Source organism: Acomys minous (genome assembly GCF_964271855.1).
Source record: "Acomys minous genome assembly, chromosome: 7".
NCBI classification, from domain to species: Eukaryota; Metazoa; Chordata; class Mammalia; order Rodentia; family Muridae; genus Acomys; species Acomys minous.
The window spans coordinates 7,790,479-7,812,104 of NC_140488.1; the positions used below are offsets into that span (position 1 = coordinate 7,790,479).

General features: G+C 47.4%; 1 protein-coding gene and 1 long non-coding RNA gene across 2 annotated transcripts; both read left to right on the forward strand.

The window, feature by feature from the left end:
- Positions 1 to 17,103: 17,103 nt before the first annotated feature.
- LOC311601781 lies at positions 17,104 to 19,564 on the forward strand. The gene is made up of 3 exons (XR_014780653.1): positions 17,104 to 17,314; positions 18,615 to 18,683; positions 19,171 to 19,564. It is a non-coding gene; the product is annotated as an uncharacterized lncRNA (long non-coding RNA).
- Positions 19,565 to 19,567: 3 nt separating this feature from the next.
- Positions 19,568 to 20,159, forward strand: LOC311601779 (melanoma-associated antigen 10-like; the record flags this gene model as incomplete). Its single annotated transcript, XM_084789513.1, has 1 exon — positions 19,568 to 20,159. A coding segment is annotated over one exon (588 nt), but the record flags the coding sequence as incomplete, so codon positions are not given.
- Positions 20,160 to 21,626: the final 1,467 nt, after the last annotated feature.

A 21,626-nucleotide genomic window follows, 5' to 3' on the forward strand; every position in this document is an offset into this window, starting at 1 on the left:
CCCTAGCATACAAACCCCGCTCACCACTATTGACCTCAGCAGTCACAGCCCCACCCACAAGACCAGCACCAGTCCTCCTGCTGCAGGGCACACTATCCTTACTTCCAAGTTTTCTCATAGACTCCTTCTCCATTTAGCCCTGGCCCATCCCCTGACACTCTTTTTTGACTTCCTTCAGGCTTGCTGATATGGAGCCGCGGCCCTACCCTCTTTAGAGGTTCTCAGGGTGAGCCGGATCCAATAGAGTCCCTAATGGTTAGAGCAGCCTGCTTCAGTGTTCTCATAGACTTCATGTGTGCAGAAGAACAAGCCTTTAACCCCACCCCTTGGGAAGCAGAGGCAGGGTGAAAACTGAGTTCAAGGCCAGGCTTATATTCAGAGCGAGTCCAGCACAGTCAAGGATACACAGAGAAACGCTGTCCCTGGAAAAATAGAAAAGAAAAGAAAGAGAATAGTGAAAAGAAAAAAAAAAGAAAACATGTGTTAGGGGCTGGACAAAAGTAGCTGAGTGAATGTTTGTAAACTTCCCTCAACAGTTTACAGGAGCAGCTGGCTCAGGCCTCACAATGGTACTCTGTGCTACTGTGCATCCCATCACCTAGGGTGGGTGCCTTTAGGACTGAACCTGGATGCATGGCCAGGACACTGTGAGCTGGAGGCCTGTGCTGCCTGGTGACCACAAGGCTGAGCCCACCCATGGACCCTAAGAACGAAAGCCTTGGAATCCACTTTAAGAGAAGGAATTCAGGAAGTTCTGTAGCGGACTTTGTGCCCTTTGCCCTGCTGTGGCTGTGGTCTCCCTATTCAGGGTCTGAAGCAGTGCTAGGCCAGCCCCACCTCCTGCCACCCTCTCTTCCTCCTTCCTCCTGAGTGTGGAGGCAGGCAGGTGACAAGCTCTGTGCTGCTCCTCCTGGGCCATCCCCTTCTTGCCATTAGGCTGTGAGTTCAGTGAGAAGGCCCAGGTCACATGCCCTGTGTGCCCTGAAACTCCACTGACATTGATGCTCTGCTGTTTCTCAACAACATGCCCGGCAGTGGGGTTTTGCTTAAGGACAGGCCATGCAAACCTGGGGTTTCGTGCTCTTGTGCCTGTCTGTGCAGTTTGAGAGTCTGCGGTCAGGGAGGGGAAGTGGCATTAACTGGACAGGAAGGAGGCTTCTAGAGAAAGGCCCCCAAAAGGTCCTGCCAACAGAAGTGGCCATGCCTGAGGGAACACAGAGGAGGGAGTGTCCCCTTGCCCTATTCAGGTGTCACAACTGTGTGAGTTGACATCAGCATAGAGACAGGCAGTCCTCTGATTGTCCTGCCTGCTGACTCACTCTGAGGTCACTGCCTCCAGGACCAACCCTAACTTCAGCTGAGAAGCACTTACAGAAGACACCATGCTGCCCCTTTTGGTCAACAAATTCTGGGCTATTAGGTCCAAAGACATCTAGTTCCCCTTCACCAAAAGGAACTGCTTCCCTTCTGTCAGGCAAAATGGGCAGATAGCTGTTTCTGATGTCTATGACTACAACAAAGCTCATGCTGGCTTCCTGGCTACTTTAGTATAACAAATGTCTGCTTAAAACTCAGTTAGATACAGAAAACACACAGGAAGTATTACTAAGCATGGTTGCTGGGACCTCATTGAATGACTTACTTTGTGATTATCAGATTTTACCTGGGTAAAGCAATCTTTATTTTCTTTTATAGATAAGGTTTCTTTCTTTCTCTTCTCTCTCTCTCTCTCTCCTTATTCCTTCTTTTCTTTTTTTCTGAAGATAAGCTTCCTCTGTGTACCCTTGTCTGTCATAGATCCACATTTTAAACCTGGCTGGCCTCAAACTCACCGAGATCTGTTTGCCTCTGCCTTTCTTAGTTCTCAGATCATAGGCTTGCACCATGACACCTGGCCCTAAAGTGACTTTTTATTGTTGAAAAAAAGGTACCACTGCCCTTAATCCCAGCACTCACTCAGGGGATGCCAAAGCAGGTGGAACTCTGTGAGGTCAACACCTGCCTGGAATTCAGAGTGAGTTCCAGGACAACCTGCCATAAAACAGAGAAACCCTGTCTCGTAATAAGAAAAGGCATGTTTCTCGAGTCAATTTCCACACACCCAAAGTTCCTATCTGGTCTAGCAGCTCTCTGGAAAGAGCCATCACCTCAGGCATATGAGACTTCCTGGGTTGCCAGAGAGGTCAGAGCACTGGGTTTATGTGAAGGCTCTGAGAAACCTCCAAGATAATAACACAAAGACTCTGAGATAATGATCACTGACCAAGGCAGCTTCACAGCTTAGCTGCTGTCACTCCACATTCCGGTTAGATACAATGGGTCTGCTAAAATTCTGCTGTGCACTATCCCTTTTGTTCTGACCCCAATTCCTAGAAGGTAGGTCCCCAAGAGCCCTGACAGAGAGACACATGGCCAGAAATGTACAGCCTCGTCCCATCTAATTGTTATGGTGTGACTAACTGAATTCTGGCTCCTTTTAGCTGTCCAGAAGAGTGAGGAGGGCAGGTCTCTGTCCATGGGTCCACAGCTTCTCATCATGAGGCCATGTTTGCTGTGCCCGGAACTCTCAGCAGCCTACAAGGTTGTGTGGAGCTGAAATCAGTAGCTCAATCGGTACTCACCAGGCTGCAGCTGAGGCACCAGAACCACGTTCCAGGCCCCAAAACCCATACTAGAAGCTCATACCTAGGAGAGAGGAGGAGGAAATATTCCAAAATGGACTTCTCCTCACTTGGGGAGGACGGTGTGACCACTGTGGGCTCAGAGGAGCCGGGGTGGAATGGTGCTGAGAAGGCAGCTAAGTAAAGGCCCTGTCAGCTCACTCTCACAGTGCAGACTCTAAAGGCAAGGCAACATTGAGCCACTATTGGCTTGCAGAACATGGCCCACTCCGTGCTGTTCCCAAACCCATCCAGACTGTCATGCCCTCATGATGGGGATGGTAAAGAGGACCTCCCTCCTGCGGTGCCCCTAATCTTGCTGACATGGCCCCAAGTATCTCATTATTTAGGGAAATGGAGAACTGCAAGGAAATGCCCTCTGTAATAAATATCTCCTGCTGTACTGTGGATTGCACAGATAAATAGCACTTAGCGTCTGTGCCCCGCCCCCCACATCATGTGTGCTTCCTCATATCGTTATTTCAGCCCAGACCCACGTAGTGTATGAACAGCATCTGAGGTCCAGGTACCAAGTCCAGGGCCAGGCATGGAGTCGACACTGATGCCCTGGCAAATGTGTGGTAAACAGAGAAAGTCCCCAGTCCTTCTGCAGTGCAAGAGCTCTGTGCAGAGGTTTCCCCAGCAAGGAAGGCTGGCTCCCACCCAGCTATTTCTTCTCTTACAAATCCTAAATGTAGCTCTGATTCCTTGAGGTTGAGGAACATGTATTTGGTGGCCAGGTGAGATGGCACACAGCTGCAATCCCAGCACCTTGGAGACAAAGACAGGCAGATCTTTGTGAGTCCCAGGACAATCTGGTCTACAACGGGAGTCCAGGACAGCCAAGGCTCCAAAGAGAAACTCCATCTCAATAAGCCAAAAAAAAAAAAAATTAAGGGGAGGACATTTTGTAGCAAGCATTTGCAGGTTCCTTTACAAAGTTTCTAGTGTCTGTCTTCCTCTTGTGTCAGGCAATTTCCTACCCAGAAGCGATGAGAGGAAAGGGCTGCGCCTAGCAACCCATGGTACAGTAGTGTCCATCTCTTAGCAGACAGGCAATAGTTTGAGGTGTGCTTACACGGGCTAAGGGATGCTTGGCTGTGACCTTGGGCTGCTGATCAGAAACTTCTTGGCAACATCTCCAGAGGGCAGGGACCCAAGAGAATGGAATCTCTTGCTTCCAGATAACTGACTAGTGTGAGGAGACACCACCAGGTCAGTAGCTATAGCCTTCTGCACCCAGTTTGCTGAGGGCACAAAACTGCCGCTGCTGTCCATGGAAGGGCAAGGCTGACCCAAGGATGTAGAAGCCTGGGTTTCCGGAATAGTGCCAAGGGTTAGCTAGCATAGTACGTAGACTCTGAGCTCACCTTTAAGATGTTTATTCAGCACCACGAGATTTGTTTTAACGTAGTAAGAACTGAAACTGGCCTATTTTCAAAAAATGGTGACTTTTCCCAGTCTTTAGTGGACTGGGATATCATGAGCTTGTTTTGTTTTTGAATGGTGCGCAGATTATACTTGTGTTATCTGTGTATTGCTCCTCCTTGTCCATCTCTTCTTCCTCTTCCTCCCCTTCCGCGTCTTCCTCCTCAGCGACCTCTCTTAGGGATACGGTTGAGAGGTAAGATTTCATGATGGAATGGCAAGTGTTCTACATAGATATCACGTACCTGAGGTATGCTGAGGAGCTACCTGCTGCAGGCACTGCCCCTTCCATCTTACCAGTATCCGATGGAGGAAGTGTCCCATGATCAGATGTGCCCTCTCTGCTCAGGCCACTTGTCTCCTGAGGTGGGCAGTTGTCAGGGTCACTTACAGCGATGTTGCTCTTTTTCAGTGTATGAGAAGGCCCTGGGGAAAGGCTGCCTGCTGGTGTCTGTTTGTTGGGAACCCCCTGTTGGGACGTCATGCCATCTTTCTTGGCCTTATTTATCTGAGGGGAATGTCTGGGAGGTGAAATCCTCTTCCATTTTTGGATGTGGCCCCGCACTTGTGAATGGAGATTGTGCCTCGCTCACCACAGCCACATTAGTCAATTTGCTCCTTCCAATATTCCCCAGGAGCTCTGGCTTGTCCCTCTGGAATTGGAGTAGCCATAGAGCTAAAACAAAATGGATTAGGCTAGCCAATTTGAAACACAGCTGTACTGAACACATGACATCCTACTGGTCTTTTTTTGTGATGCAGAGAATGACAGAAGTGGCAGGCGAAAGGTATGCTGTGCTGTGGCAGGACCAGTAAAGAGAAATGACTCTTTATTTCTCTTTATAAGGTGGTGATACTGTTGGACCCTAGAGTCCACTCGGGTAGTAGGGGGTCGTCACAGGAGACCACTTGAGGACCACAGTGTTGATGCAAAAGCACAAGGTTTATTGCTCAGCACTCACCCGGGAGGGGGGTGGCACAGCACGAATCACTGTTAAAGACTTTTTAAAGGCTAAAACCACAAAGGTTAGGAGCGGCTGCATGCCCTATGTTAGGATTGGCTCTGGTGGTCGCTAGGGGTGCTTGTCTAATTATTATTGGCTACTGCAGGGGTTGTTGGCCTCGGGAGCTGTTCTTGGCAAAGAGGGGTGATGGGGAGACTTCAGAGAATTTCCTTAGTTGAAATTGTTTTTCTTGGTTGGCCACCTTGATCTCAGAACCTGAAGCTGAGCTGGCCTTCAATTCTTTTTGGGTCATTTTCCCAAGCTTGCCTGGGTCATGTTTCCAGGCTGGCTGATAGAGGGGCCTTACAATACATGTATGTGACATAAACTGGCTTATCCTCTGCCTACCTGACTGCCTGTCTTCAGACATCTAAAGGGACAAACTGGAGTGCATTGTCAAAGTCTTGTACCCTTTAGTAAACAACACTGTCTCCTGAATGAGGAGCTTGAAGCACATTGTTAATGGGGTGTGTAGATAGGAAGAGTTTCTCTTCACAAAAAGTGGGAAACAAGGAAAAGCTTTGTAAGTTACCATGATTTTCCAGTCTTCTCCAGAGCAGAGCTGGCAAAGAAAGGTCTTCCAGCTTTCCTTCCCAAAACTCTTCCGGGGGCTCCTTCTCCAGCTGCTGCTGCTGCTAGGAAGGGATATCTCAACCCTGAGCACCTGAGGAGCCCTGGATCCCAAGCATTGCTCATCTCTCTCTTCTTCCTCATCCTCTTCTTCTTCTTCTTCTTCTTCCTCCTCCTCCTCCTCCTCCTCCTCTTCATCCTCCTCCTCATCATCATCCTCATCCTCCTTTATCTTCTTCTTAATATTATTTTCTTTAATCGGTTGGTTTTTCAAGACAGGATTTCTCTGTATGGCCTTGGCTGTCCTGGACTCCCTCATATTCACAGAGATCTGCTTGTCTCTGCCCCCCACAAGTGCTGGGATTACAGGCCTGCACCACAGCACCTGGCTTCCAAAATCTACTTATCACCTCTTTTCTCATGACCATGTGACAAAGCAGCAGCAGGACAAAGAGCCAGGCCTGCTCCCTTGAGGCTCTGGTCTTTTTATCCCCTCTCTAGTGTCCCCAGAATTAAACTATCTTTAGTTGGCAGAACTGCAGCCCTGCCAAGCACACAGGAGGCAAATAGTCTGTTGCTGTGGACAATCTGAAGCAGCCACATAGCCCAGGCCTGGGATTAAAACCCAAAGATATTTACATACTATAATTGGGTTTTTTAAGACAGCAAAAATCTCATTACATCTTTGTCTAATTAGGCCAAGCAGGTTTGTAAGAAGTACTACATCTTATACACCAATTCCAGTGGAGAGATGGGACAAAGTCAGCAGATGTTATCATACAGTGGGACACAGTCAGCAGGAAGTTGTGCAAAGTTACACAGGGGAATCACAGGGGAATCACAGGGCACCTCCAGAGCATTATAGACTGAGCACCTAGTGACCTTTGTTCTGGTAATCACAGCCCCTTGTGATCAGAAGACTTGAGGTCACAGGATGTGGAGCCACAGCTCCTCCAAGGCCCCTGCCCCCCGCCATTACCAGCTTTACTATGCATAATTCTGGTTTTAGAGAATGAGCTACATTCCTTCCTTCCCCATACATCAGTGCTTCTGGGTGGAAAGCTCCCAAGGCCTGGCCCCAGGCTATTACTGGCTCTGATAAACAGGATCCTAATTTTGAGAAGAAGGATATAGTGCCTTGTCCATAGGTCAGGGCCTCAGGGAAAGCCTCGGTTGATCAGGCCAGGCCTCAGAAGTTCTCTCCTTTTTAATTATTATTATTTATTTTTAAAGTCCAGATGAGTTTACTGGTGTCTGAATATTCAAGAGACTTCTATGTCCTCCAACCAACAAATACCTTTCAGCACTGTGAAAAGAATTATCAATACATGTATTCTAATTACAATATTGAATGGAGGTGGAGGGTTGTAAAGCAGATTAAATCCTGTAACTAGTACAATGTATCTTTGGCTAGGTTTGATGGGAAATCTATACAATTAAAGAGAAACAGCTGATACAAATATTCTGGAAACATTCCCTACTTCATGGAGCAGAGGGACTTTCCAAGTAAATAATATATGTGGAGGGCTAACATAAGCACTGATTCCAAACACGTTACAGTTGTTTTTCCTCTCTAAAAGTCCCATAGATGATCACGAGGTCCAGAGCTTTGGCTAACGGCCAAAGGTCTAGTTAAGTCTTTTTTTTTTTTTAGACATTATAATAGGATGGGGTTCAATGAGGGGATCTCAGGATATCAACCCCGACCAGGTGGGCATGCCCAGGACAATTCAACCAGCCCCTCCTGTTGTCCATCCAGAGGCACAGAGTCCTTTAGAACCACAGACCATGTTAGAGCCATGGAACATAGCACCCAAAGGGAGATGGTGCTTTGTAAGCAGAGCATTGGCTCTTTATTGCAACCTGGGGACTATCTATCTGCTTAGGCAACCTGTGGGTTGTTAGAAACTGGAAAATTCAAGTGATGAATGAAATGGTCTTTTAAACACTATATATCAGTCTCCATGGACCCCAAAGCCATAAATTGGTCATTAAAATGCAAGGGACACATTAGGGACCTCCCAATGACAAACAAATAAGGATAGTTGATTATATGCCAGAATCTTTCAAGAGAGCAGTGAAAAGCAGCACATAAAAATCACCCAGAAGATCAGTTACATCAGTCTGATACTTTCAGCTATTATGTAATGAGAGTCAGATATTTTAAAACCTTTATTTGATATACTTCACAGCCTGTTTTTAATTGCTTAACTTGGACCTTATGAACTTTAACAGCATAATATTGCCTTTAATTTTTGTTCTTCATATGTCTTATATAGCTTATGCATCCTCTTTGTACTTTAAATAACTTAATTGGGATTTTATAGGTTATGAGAAGGCCTCTTGGTGTTTTTTTCAAATATATATCTCTCTCAATCTTTAAATATACAATCCCTTATTTATCAAAATATTTTTAGTTTATCTGCATCACATTTTTTTTATTTATTCCATGAGATTTCATAGTACTATAGAGAAAGCCCCATCCCACCTTTATATAAAATTTCCTGAGAATGCCTGCTTGGAACAACTAACTACTCCTTAAGAAATTGAGACCCAACAGAGGCTACCTACCTTTAGCAGCTCCTTATCCCTAGCAACTTTAACTTTGCTGTTGTTGTTGAAATTTGTCAGCCATAAACTGTTAGTTTTTGGAAGTACTACACTGCTGTTATGTATCCTGTAAAACTGTATCAAAATTAAACTAATCAAAACATCAAAGTCATAACATAAACATTTCTTTGGGTCCAGGAAATTGATCTCATAGGTAGTTGATAGGGTGGGTGGAGAAGAGAGGAAGGATACATTGTAACTCTCTTCAAGGACATGTTACCAGCTCACTTTTAGCCTTTATTTTTTTTGTATTTATCTCTTAGTCTGCTATGTTCTCCTTGTCCCTGTCACAGAGCCAGAAGGCTATTCTGACTGACTGACCCAGGAGACGGGGTTAAAGGATGTATGGAGAAAGAAAAAATACCTATGAACCTGAAATGGGAGGGTCAAATCCCACATTCTAGAGTCAGCCCTTTGGCTTAAATGCCACAGGTCATTTTGAGAGCAGCAGGTGCTCTGCTTGGATTGATGGGAGCTCATTAGACCATCTGGCGTACAAGAGTGTTTCCAATTAGAAGTTGTGTAGAAATTGATCAGAGCAGGACAGAAGATAGAAAAAGGACTTGAAGTAGAGACCCTTACATAAAGGTACAGACACTTCACAAAATAGCCTCGAGCCCTAGGGTCCCATTGGCCCTCAGTCCCTGCAAGTAGAGTCCCTTATATAAAGGTCAAAGAATTCCACAAAATGGTCTCAAGCCCTAGGAACCCAGAGCTCCTGAATCCCCACTTTTGCTGCTGTGTCTTAGGTGGACACCTTCCTCATGTCCACTTCCCATTGCAATTCTTCCTTAGTCAGGCAAGATTCCTCTGAGCCAACTCCTGAGTCGAATGTGCAGGCTTTATTATCTGTAGCAGTGGCCATAAAACTATCACCATAGCTAGGGGATGCGCCATTGCAGGCCTCACAGAGGAAGATGCTCGTGCCTAGATTCCCCTGGCAGATACTGCACTGCAACCCTCTCTTTTACTCTTTCAGTTTCTTTTAGGTCTCCTGTGCTAGGTGACTGTTACCGAGGAGCTGGGCAGAAGGGATTGTCCACCCCAAACATAGAAGACACATAACAAAGAAGAATTCCATTTAATTTGGCTTGTCGAACCAATGAGTTTAGTGAGGTCACCACTGCACTGTGGATAACTCCAAAGCAGCTATTCCATTGGAGAGTTCTGTGCTCAACTTATAAGCAGGCACACTATGGAAGCATTCCACTCAGCTTCGTAAGAGATTATAACACAGAGAGTCACCCAAAGCAGGGACACGGTAAAAAATGTATACCACTGAGGGCTTCCTTCGGCCTATGCACAGGTACATATGCTCTTCCAAACATTCTTACCCTAGGCAACAGTTTCATTAGGTGAAAAGAGGAGGAGTTTATCGACCAAGGGCCCCTTGAGGATCCCATGATGCCTGTTAAGTCCATGTGTTCTTGAGGCCTCAAAGCTCACCTTTCCTCTTTTGAGGACCAGGCCAAGGCTATGATGTGGGTGGTCACTTTTTGAGGAGGGGTCAGAAGGCTGAATCCTCACTTGACCTTCATTTCGCAGAGAACACCTGTAGCAGTGGGGCACTGTGACCTGCTGAGATAGAGTAGTGGGTGGGGGCTGTGGTTGCAAAGGTCAGGGAAGGGCAGTGGGTTTCAACCTTCCTAATGCTGGGACTCTTTAACACAGCCCCTCATGTGTTTCGTTGCTATTTCACAACTGGAATTTTGCCACTGTTACAAAAGGAACCACAACATAGTTAGCTGGTGTGGGGGTCGCGACCCATGGGTGGAGAACTCTGTCTGTAGGGGTGGTGAAGCGTTGTACATTCTCAGGGAGAAGCTGTGAGTGCTGAGCTAAGGAGCTGTAGATGTGTGTATGTATGGCGGGACAGAAGCTGTCTCTCCTCGGGTAGCCAGTGCTGGAGGTGTTGTGAGTGGGGCTGTGATGACTTAGGTAGTAGTGGAAGGCAGGGCTTGATGCTGAGGTGCAGCTGAGGTTGATGATGTTGGCATACTGGGTAGAGCTAGGAGCTTTGAGCAGTGACAGGTCTGCCTCTGGTCTTGCCAGTTGATGGACACATTGAGGGCTGGGTGAAGTGTAAAGTATTGACAAAACTACTGAATGCAGTGGAGAAGAGAGAGCCTGTTTGTGTGTGCTGCAGCAACTCTTGTGGATGGGGCTGTGAGTGCTTTCCTAGGTGGGCTGGATTTAGACTGGATATTCCTAGGGAGGGCCAATCGTCTTACCTATCTCCTTTTTGGAAGGAATATTAAGTGTTCAGGAGTCCAGCTCTGGCTATCTCAAGTAGGCATATTTGGAGTTATTAACAAAGTTATGCCCAAATTTTGAGAGACTCTCTGAACAGAATACCCAAGAGCCGAGTCCAAATGCAGTGGCAAGGATGTCTTTATATTGCAGGGTCGAACCAAGGACACACCTCCAATGCGCTGATGCCACAGGTGCAGGGAAGTAGCCTGGAGTATCAGTTGAGAGGGCTTATTAAATAAAGGTTTTAGACAAGGAAATGGGTTCTACAGTATAGGATTGGATTACATCTGGGCAGAAAAGCTGCAAGCAGAGAGTTACAAGACTTAGAGTTTCATGGTTGGGTAATAGGTGTAGGGCAAGTTGGCCTATAGAAAAGATTGGCTGAAGCAGTCATGGGGGCATTAGGAACTTTGGGCCTGGCCTCTCCTAATTGGTTGGTGCTATGTGACAGACCCCAGCTGCTCAGCTTGAGGAGCAGAGAGTGTGTTTGGACTTTCCCAAGGTGAGCTGATTGTGTGGCCAGTGAACATTTTTTCTGTTTAGGCAAGTGTGTGCTTAGTCTGTAATCTGGGTTCAGCTTTCGGATAGGTTGAACACAAAATGGAGTTTCCTTTGTAAAATGGAGTCTCTTTTTCAAAAGGGAGTTTGTTTGGTCCTTCCAAACAGGATAGTTTAGACTGAGGGTTTTATTTTATATTTTAACCCATTTGTGAGTGTCTGCAGATGCAGGCAGATACCCTGAAAAGGTTATTCCGTATTTGTCATATAAGCCATTCAGTTGTAGAATAATATAATTATCCGTATCCTAGATGGCATTAAACAGGAAACTATAAAAACCCAACATCTATAGGAACTCAGAAAATGGTAACATCAGGTTGTTTCAGTTCCCTGTAGGGATTATGAATGATATTCAATAAGACTACAAGTCCTGGCTCAGAGACCCTGAGTTCAATTTCCAGCTACTAAATATGTGGTTCACAACCATATATAGTGAGATCTTGTGCCCTCTACTGGAGTGCAGGCACACATGCTGTCTAAATAATAAATATATATTAATAAGAATTTTTTCGTTAAGATCCTAAGGTACAGCTTATATTTTAGCACTTTGAAGTCACATAGGTTTTTTTCTAGGGCTGTTTAGCTTTGTTTTCTATCTTTGTCCTAGTGTCAGATGGTCTCCTGAACCAGGCCAGGTATATTCGAGGACATTTTAAAACAAGCGTGCTTGGGTTGGGAGACAGAGTGTCTAATCCAACTCCAGAGCCAGCTCTTTAATAGAGTATTACAGCATGAAGCAATAGAATTTCCACCAAAATTAATGAAAAGAGATGGGGAAGAATACGCCATTCTCATTAAAGGAAAAGCCTACCAAGAGGGCATTCCAATTCAGAACATCTTTGACAAATATACAAGGACACCCAGATTTATTTTTTAAAAAACTGAAACAAAAAGCAATAGTAAAATCAGAACACAATTTTTATTAAAGATAAAATCATACAACGATGTAGACACCTCAATTGTGGGAGAATTCAGTGCCCTACTCTAGGCAATGGACAGACAACTGAGGCAGAAACAAAACAGTGAAATAATGAAATCAACATATGGAATGAATCCAGTGGACCCAATGATTATCTACAGAACTTTTCACTGAAGCACAAAAGAATAGTCTTTCTCTTAGCACCCATGGAACCTTCTCGAAAGTGGTCAGTATATAGTCGGTCACAAAGCAAACCATATACAAAAAATTGAAATTACCCATTGTACTTTCTCAAATCACCATGGATTAAGATGGATCTCAACAACAGAAATAAGAAAAACCCTACACAATCATGGAAAATGAGCAACTCCCTACTCAGTGACAACTAGGACAGGGAAGAAATGAAAAAGAAATTAAAGACTGTCTAAAATTCAATGGAAATAAAGGCATAATATAGCCAAGCTTATGGGGCACAATGAAAGCAGTACTAAGAGGAAAGTTCGTAGCACTAAGCGCCTTCAGACAGAAATTGGGGACATTCCATACTAGCCACTTAACAGCTCCTCTGGAAACTGTCACAACAAAAGAGGCTGACACACCCAAGAGGAGTAGATGGCTCCAAATAATCAAACTCAAGCTGAAGTCAACAAATTAGAAACAGAGAACAAGAGTAAGAATGAACAGAATCAAGGGGCAATCCTTTAAGAAAGACAACAAGATAGACAAAAGACACACACTTAGCCAAACTAACTACAAGGCAGAGAGAAAATATCCAAATCAACAAAATCAGAAAGGAAAAACAGAACATAACAACACACACTGGGGAAAAAAAACCCAAAGAAATATCAATTCTTACTTCAAAATGCCATAATCTACAGAATTGGAAAATCTAAACGATATGGACAATTTTCTTGGTAGATTCCATTTACCAAATCTAAATCAAGAAGACGAAAACAAGTTAAATATCTCCAAAACCCCTAAGGAAAAGAAGCAATCATTGAATGTCTCCGAACCAGGGAGGAGGGCAGGAAAGCCTCAGGGCCAGATTTTAGCTGAGAATTCTACCAGACTTTCAAAGAAGAGCTAATACCAATACTCTTCAAACTATTGCACAAAATAGAAACACAAGGAACATTGCCAAATTCACTCTATGGGGCCACAGTCATTCTGCTACCTAAAACACACAAAGAACCATCGAAGAAAAACATTTCAGGCCAATTTCCCTTATCAACATTGACGAAAAAAATATTTGCAAACCGAATCGAAGAACACATCAAAGATATCACCTGCCTATTTCCCTCACCCTCACCCTCTCCCTGTTGGGCATGGAACAATATGGAATCCCCATCAAGTCCCAGGATACTGGAATACTTGTGTCACAAAAGGGCTTTGAGCCCTTCCCCAAGTCCCCGGAATGCTGAATAAACCTCAAGGCTCCTTCCTTTCAGGAACCTCATAAATTGGCTCGTGGCCCCCCCACGTCATGGTTTCAGATATCCCCATGGATGTAGATGAGGATGCAGAGGTTTGAGGGGGCTTATGACCACAGGCACTGTGAAATTTGCTTTAGGACCCAGCACAAGATGCACACTTGCTTCACCCTTTAGGCCTGTGTGCTTGGGCTCTGACGCCCTGACTTGCACATTGACCAAGAAAGTCATGTGGCATCTCCTCTCTAGAAAACTCTGAAGTAGACCCCATGAGCTGATTTCCACCAGGAAGGACTAGAGGGAGGGGAAGGGGCTCGTTCCCACAAGAAGACCTGCTCTGGGGCAGCACATACCACAGCCACTGAACTATACACCTGGGGTCACCCTAAACACAGCCAAACTTCCACAGCCCCCCCCCCCTCGGGACCTAGTTATATCCTGTCATTCAGGCAGTCCTCTTTCCCATGAGGAATGCTTCAATGTGGCACCTTTGCAATGGCCCTAGTCAAGGAGCATATGGGGCTTGTGTGTCCATGTGGTTCCTGTTTATCATTGTGGACCCCACTTGGTTCTTGGCTGACCAAGGCTATCAGCTGCCTCATTAGGGGACCACCTCTCCTAAAGTACTCATCTCCCCTCAGTAAGCATGGGGAGCCTATCTCCCTTCCAGGAACATCACAAAATGGTGCTTAGTTTCCCAAAAACCAGAATGTGTGCTGTGAAGGGTGGGGGAGGGCCTCCAGACTGGCCCTAACAAGGAGGCATGGTCCATGCTCCAGGCACCTCAGATAATAACACTAGCACCCCCACTGCAACCATGGATGAAGATACTGGAATAAATATATACTGTGTGTCTTGTTGTAGGAAAAAGCCCCTTCCCTTCCCTCTTGTCCTTCCCGGTCGAAATCAGCCTGTGGATTCTACTTCAGAATTTTCCAGAGAGGAGAGGACAGGTGGGTAAATTTATTATCTACCTAGATGCATGCTGCTTCCTGTGGTCCTTGACCCAGAGAGAAGAAACCTCCCCTTGCCCTGGCTAGCAGACCCAAGCCGGACCAGCATGAGGTACTCATTTCTGTTCCCCATGAGACCTGCCCTCCTCGCTCTTCTGGACAGCTAAGAGGAGGCAGAATGCAGTTAGTCACACCATAACAATTAGATGGGGCGAGGCTGTACATTTCTGGCCATGTGTCTCTGAGGCAGGGCTCCTGGGGACCTACCTTCTAGGAATTGGGATCACAACAATAGGGCTAGTGCACAGCAGAATTTTAGCAGACTCATTGTATCTAGCCTGAATCTGGAGTGACAGCAGCGTGGCTGTGAAGCTGCCTTTGGTCAGTGATCATTATCTCAGAGTCTTTGTGTTATTGTCTTGAAGGTTTCTCAGAGCCTTTGCATAAACCCAGTGCTCTGACCTGTCTGGCAACCCAGGAATTCTCATATGCCTGAGGTGATGGCTCTTTCCAGATAGCCTGTAGATCAAATAGGAACTTTGGGTATGTGGAAATTGACTCCCAAGAGATGCCTTTTCTTATTTCGAGACAGAGTTTTTCTGTTTTTGGCCTGGTTGTCTTGGAACTCACTCTGTAGACCAGGCAGGTCTTGGTCTCACAAATTTCCAGCTGCTTTGGCAATCCCTGAGTGAGTGCTGGGATTAATGGCAGTGACACCTTTTTTGTGTAACAATAAAAAGAGATTTTAGGGCCAGGTGTCATGGTGCAAGCCTGTGATCTCAGAACTAAGGGAGACAGAGGCAGGCAGATCTAGGTGAGTTCGAGGCCAGCCAGGATAAAACATGAGTCTAGGATATACAAGTCTACACACAGGACAAAAGAAGGAAGAGAAAAAGAGTGAGAGAGAGAGAGAGACAGAGAGAGAGAGAGAGAGAAGAGAAGAGAAGAGAAGAGAAAAGAAAGAAACCCTATCTATAAATGAAAATAAAGATTGCTTCACCCAGATAAAATCTGATAATCACAGAGTAGTAAGTCATTCAATAAGATCCCAGAAACCATGCTGAGTAAACCTTCCTGTGTGTTTTTTGTAACTCACTTTTAAACAGACATTTGTTCTACTGAAGTAGCCAGGAAGCCTGCAGGATGTTTGTTGTGCTCATAGGCATCAGACACAGCTATCTGCCCATTTTGCCTGACAGAAGGGAAGCGGTTCCTTTTGGTTAAGGGGAACTAGATGTCTTTGGACCTAAGAGTCCAGAATTTGATGACCAAAAGGGGCAGCATGGTCTCTTCTGTAAATGCTTCTCAGCTGAAGTTAGGGTTGGTACTGGAGGCAGTGACCTCAGAGTGAGTCAGCAGGCAGGACAATCAGAGCACTGACTGTCTCTATGCTGATGTCAACTCACACAGTTGTGACACCTGAGTAGGGCAAGGGGACACTCCCTCCTCTGTGTTCCCTCAGGAAAGGCCACTTCTGTTGGCAAGACCTTGTGGGGGCCTTTCTCTAGAAGCCTCCATCCTATCCAGTGAGTGCCACTTCCCTCCCCAACCCCAGACTCTAAAACTGCACAGACAGGCACAAGAGCACCAAACCCCAGGCTTGCACGGCCTGTCCTTAAGCAAAACCCCACTGCCGGGCATGTTGTTGAGAAGCAGCAGAGCATCAATGTCAGTGGAGTTTCAGGGCACACAGGCCATGTGACCTGGGCCTCCTCACTGAGCTCATAGCTTAATGGCAAGAAGGGGAGGGCCCAGGAGGAGCAGCACAGAGCTTGCCACCTGCCTGCCTCCACACTCAGGAGGAAGGAGGAAGAGTGGGTGGCAGGAGGTGGGGCAGGCCCAACACTGCTTCAGACCCTCCAGGAGGGAGACCACAGCCACAGGAGGGCAAAGGGCACAAACTCTGCTCCAGAGTCTCCTTGCTTTCTTCTCTTCAAGTGGATTCCAGGGCTTTCAGTGTTAGGGTCCCTGGGTGGTCTCAGCCTTGTGCTTACCAGGCAGCACAGGCCCCTAGCTCACAGTGTCCTGGCCATGAATCCAGGTTCAGGCCCAAAGACCCCCACCCCAGGTGAGGGTATGCACAGCACCACAGAGTACCATTGGTCAGGCCTGAGCCAGCTGCTCCTGTAAAACTGTTGAGGGAAGTTTACAACCATCCACTCAGGTGCCTTTGCCCAACCCCTGACACATACTTTCTTTTCTTTTTCTTTTTTCTTTCTTTCTTTTCTTTGTTTCTTTCCGTTTTTTCTGAGACAGAGTTTCTCTGTATAGCCGTGGCTGTCCTGGACTTGCTTTGTAGACCAGGCTGGCCTCGAACTCACAGTTCTCAGCCTGCGTCTCCCTCCCAAGTGGTGGGATTAAAGGCTTGGTCTTCTGCAGACATACAGTCTGTGAGAGCAGTGCAGCAGGATGCGCTAACCATTAGGGGCACCATTGGATCAGGCTCATCCTGAGGACTTCTAAAGGGGGCCGGGGCAAGGGTCCATAACAGCTGGCACAGAAATAAGTCAAAATGGAGTGTCAGGAGATGGGTCAGGGCTGAATGGAGAATGAATCTATGAGAAAACTTGGAAGTAAGGATAGAGTGCCCTGCAGCAGGAGGACTGGTGCTGGTTTGTGGGTGGGGCTGTGACTGCTGAGGTCAATAGTGGTGGGCGGGGCTTGTATGCTAGGGTGGAAGGGTGGGTGGATCTGGACCTAGTAAGAGTTAGAGAAGGAAACTTTGTGCACTGTGGAATCCCTTGGGAACAAATCCTGGCAAGGGTGGGGGAGTGCCGTGTTTGGGAGTGCTTAGAGCTGAGGCAGAGAGGTAGACAGACCCAGGCAGGGGTGTAAGGGCCAAACTGGGTGTGAGAGGCCCCCCTGATTACTAGGGAAGCAGGAAGTATTGAGGTGCTGGGTGCGTGGCTATGGATCCTGCAGTATGGAGGTAAAGGGCTGCCAGTCTGGGAGGCTAGGTGATCACTTACAAAATTGGGCTGGGCTCTGGATGTTGACCTGAGAGGAGGCAGGGTCACCCTAAGAGCAGGATGGGGCTGTGTAGGTGTATACTAGTGTGGGGTTGTGAGAGCTGACTGAAGAGTGGTGGACTGAGCTCTCTTGCTGATCCAGGGCTTGATTGAGGTCTGGCCTTTCTCTGAGTGCTGGATTGTGTCAGTCTAACTTTTGGTCCTTACTTAATGTTGCCCAGAACCGCTGAAGGAGAAGGGGGCCCAGGGCTGTTTCTGCTGTGGCAGTTGACATGGGCTGGGCTGTGTGAGTGGTGAGATAAGTGAGCAGGGAATGCAGAGCACCAGGCCAAGGCTATGATGTGAGTGGTCACTTTCTGAGGAGGGGGCAGAAGGCTGAATCCTCACTTGACCTTCATTTGGCAGAGAACACCTGTAGCAGTGGGGCACTGTGACCTGCTGAGATAGAGTAGTGGGTGGGGGCTGTGGTTGCAAAGGTCAGGGAAGGGCAGTGGGTTTCAACCTTCCTAATGCTGGGGCTCTTTAACGCAGTCCCTCATGTGTTTCGTTGGTATTTCACAACTGGAATTTTGCCACTGTTAGGAATGGAACCACAGATACATAGGTGGTGTGGGGTTCACGACCCATGGGTTGAGACCATGTCTGTGCAGGGAAGTATTGTACATTCCCAGGGTAAAGCTGTGAGTGCTGACCTAAGGAGCTGTAGATGTGTATCTGGGGTCCTGGACAGAAGCTGTCTCTGCTGGGGTAGCTTGTGCTGGAGGTGTTGTGAGTGGGGCACACTTACATAGTAGTGGTAGGTTGGACTTGATGCTAAGGTGCAGCTGAGGCTGATGATGTAGGCATAGTGGGCAGAGCTTGCAAGCTGAGGTAGGAGCTTTGAGCAGTTACACGTCTGACTCCTGTCTTGCCAGTTGATGGACACATTGAGGGCTGAGTGAAGTGTAAAGTGTTGGCAACTACTGAATGCAGTGGAGAAGAGGGAGCCTGTTTGTGTGTGCTGCAGCAACTCTTGTGGGTCCGGCTGTGAGTGCTTTCCTAGGTGGGCTGGATTTGGACTGGACATTCCCAGGAAGGGCCAAGCATCTTACCTATCTCCTTTTTGGAAGGAATATTTAGTATTCCCGAGTCCAGCCTTTTCCTCCTGAATGCTGGGACTAAAGGCAAGTGCCGCCAAGGCAGAAACACTTTTGGCTCTTGAGTCACCCCTGCTAGGCATTTCCAGAGCTGATTCATCTTGACTTCTCTCTCCTCTCTCAGGAAGATGAGCCTTTGGAGCATGGGGTGCCATTGGAGGCAAGAGGGAGCCAGGCATGTTTGACAGAGGAGGTAGGTATTGGCAACAAGGTAAGCTGTCATGGTCACTAATGAACATGTGAGAAGGCCCCATCCCCCAGAGAGAGGACTGCATAAAGCATGCATGGCTCTGTGCTGATGCCTAGGGAACCCTAAGTGGGAACTGCCACTCTTGCCGTGGAAAACTGATTTTCCAGGAAGGGGAGCTAAGATGCACTTTGGATGGACTTTGGAAGCTCCGAACAGAGCAGAGAGGAGGCCAGGCCAGGTGGCCATCACTGCAGATTCCACCACAGGGCATGATGGCACGTGCTCCAGGCTCAGCCATCATGTCAGGGTACAGTATTGCCAGGTGTGGGAGTGTGCCACAGTGAGAATCCTTGCACTCAGAGGCACACGCAGGACCAGAGTCCTTTGGGCATAGGGCACCTCCCAGGCAAAACCCTGCAACAGGTTTTGAGAGCTGCCCAAGCTTCAGGTGTCAGATTCAACTCACCCTTTCTCTTCACCCCCCCCACAGGCCTGTGAGTCTTCATCCCTCTGAGCTGCAACAAGTCCATTCCTGTGTTCCCAAGGATATCAGCACGGATCCAACTGACAGCAGATACACAAGCAACCTCCCAGACAGCTCTCAGTCCCAAAGCAGGGCAAGGGCCCTGGAGCATGCCCACATCCTAGGTGCTGAGGCAGATGAGGTGGAGGCCACCGCTACCCACTAAGGGTATCTGTCTCTTGAGGATACACAGGACACTCCCTCATGGCCTCAGAGAGCCTCCTCTCCTGACTATGCTAGGGGCCCTGTCAGTAGGGCATCATCTGTTGAGTCTTCTGTCAGCCAAGCTACAGAACTGGCTGATCCACACTCTCCCTCACAAGGTGTCCTCAACAGAAAGAGGATTAATGTGGTTCACTTCCTTCTCAAGTACACTAGGAAGCAGCTGACATCTAAGGCTCAGATTCTGTACATAGTCCTCCGCAGTTACGAGGAATACTACCCTGTCATCTTTTCTAAGGCCTCTGATTGTTTGAGGCTGCTCTTTGGCCTGGAGATAGTGGAAAGAAACACCCTTGACCACATCTACTCTGTTGGCCTTGCCCTTGGGATCACCTACTATGGGACTCAGCATGGTTTTCCAGGCGTACCCAAGACAGGCCTGCTACTAATCGTGCTGTGCATCATCTTCATAGAGGACAACTGTGCTAGTGAGCAGGCCTTGTGGCACGTAATGAACAACATGGGGCTGTATGCTGGCAGTGAGCATTTCATGTACGGGGAGCCCAGACATCTCATCATGGAGCATTTTGTGCAGGAAGGGTACCTAGAATACAGGCAGGTGCCTGACAGCAATTCTCTTTCCTATGAGTTCTTGTGGGGCCCAAGGGCCTGCGCTGAAACCACCAAGATGAAATTACTCAAGTTTTTTGCCAGCATCTTTAAGCAGGATCCCAGAGCCTACCCCTTTAGATATGCAGAGGCTTTGAGAGAGGAGATGGACAGGGTCTAGGCCAGGAGGGCCGGGCAGATGGCCCTTCTGGCTCTGCCATGCACACGTTCTACTTCCCACACGGGCAGTTCCCATCCAAACCCAGCACAGGCAGAGTCAGTCATCTAAGTACCACACCATCATGTGACACAGGGTGGGAGGAGCTGTGTGAACCACTCTCTTCTGTTCTTCCCTCTACTCTGTCCTGTCTGGGTGGCTTGAGGTTGTCTTGTTGTTATAGAATGTTGCTACCTTTACTACAAGGCTCATGAACCTGGGATGTCTTAAGTCTGCAAATGGATTTAGCAATGCCCTTGCTGTTGTTCATCCACTTCAGGAGAAGGGTATTATTGTGTAAACAAATGAGAATGACTTCCTTCTAAGTTGTACCATTTCTCAAGCTACCATGGCATTCTAAGTGGATGTTCCCAGGCAATGGGGAAGGCCTTGGCCTTTCCCTGACAAACAGAATAAAATGATCTCGATTGCTTCCTCAGTTTTCGTCTCCTGTTCTGGGCAACTGCAGTGAAGGCAAAGGGAAGGTGAAAGAAATTTCTTCTGCATGCTCTCACTGGGCACCAGCTGCTCTGTGAGAGGTCCTGGGTTAGCAGGCAGCCTTAAGGCTGGTCCACCCTCTTCTAGGAAATGGTGTCACTCAAGTGCCCCAACCCTGTCAGGAGGACAGGTGAGAACTCCCTTCACAGCACAAGTACAGCAATGTTGCCGAGGGGTCACATTCAGCTAGTAGCCCCAAGTCGGTGAAGTAAACCAAGGCCCTTATTGGTCTCAGAATTATAAACCAGGAACAGGGTCTGGGGCGGTGTGAATGACTTAGGGCTGGGAGAAGGGAAAACTGCTCCAAGCTGCTGTGCTGCTGGACTTGGTATGGCAGAATCGGGCTGGGGTCTCCTTGGTGACTGAACACTAGGATAACACATACAGTCCGAAAGGGTGTATCCCCATCACCCCAAAACAGAAAGGAAAAGTGTGCAGGCAGGAAGCCTATCCTGGTGTTAGAGTTACAGAGGACACAGCACGTGTAGGGCATGGTTCACCTCTGCCCTCTGCACGTGTTCCTCCTCACAAACAGGGTAGAATCATGGGAAGGTGAGGCCTAGAGCTCCTAGGCAGGGCCTCTTCCACCTCTCTAGTCAGGAGAGACAGAGATGACTCCTAAGGGTGTATTAGTGTGTTGTCTACATGTGAAGTGTTCTGCACGTGTCCCTGGTATCTTCAGAGGACAGAAGACGGTGCCACATTTCATGGAACCAGTGTTCCACATGTTTGTGAGTTTGCATGTCAGTGATAGAAATTCAACCTTCCTCCTGCAATACCAGGAAGTGCTCAGCAAAGCTCTAGCACCAGGCCAATTTGTTTTTTAAAAAACAAACAAACAGACAAAAAACATTTCAATCCCTGTATAGGAGAGGTTGAGGGAGGACTCATGCATGCCTCAGTGCTGGTGGGGAGCCAGAGGATATATCTCAAGTTG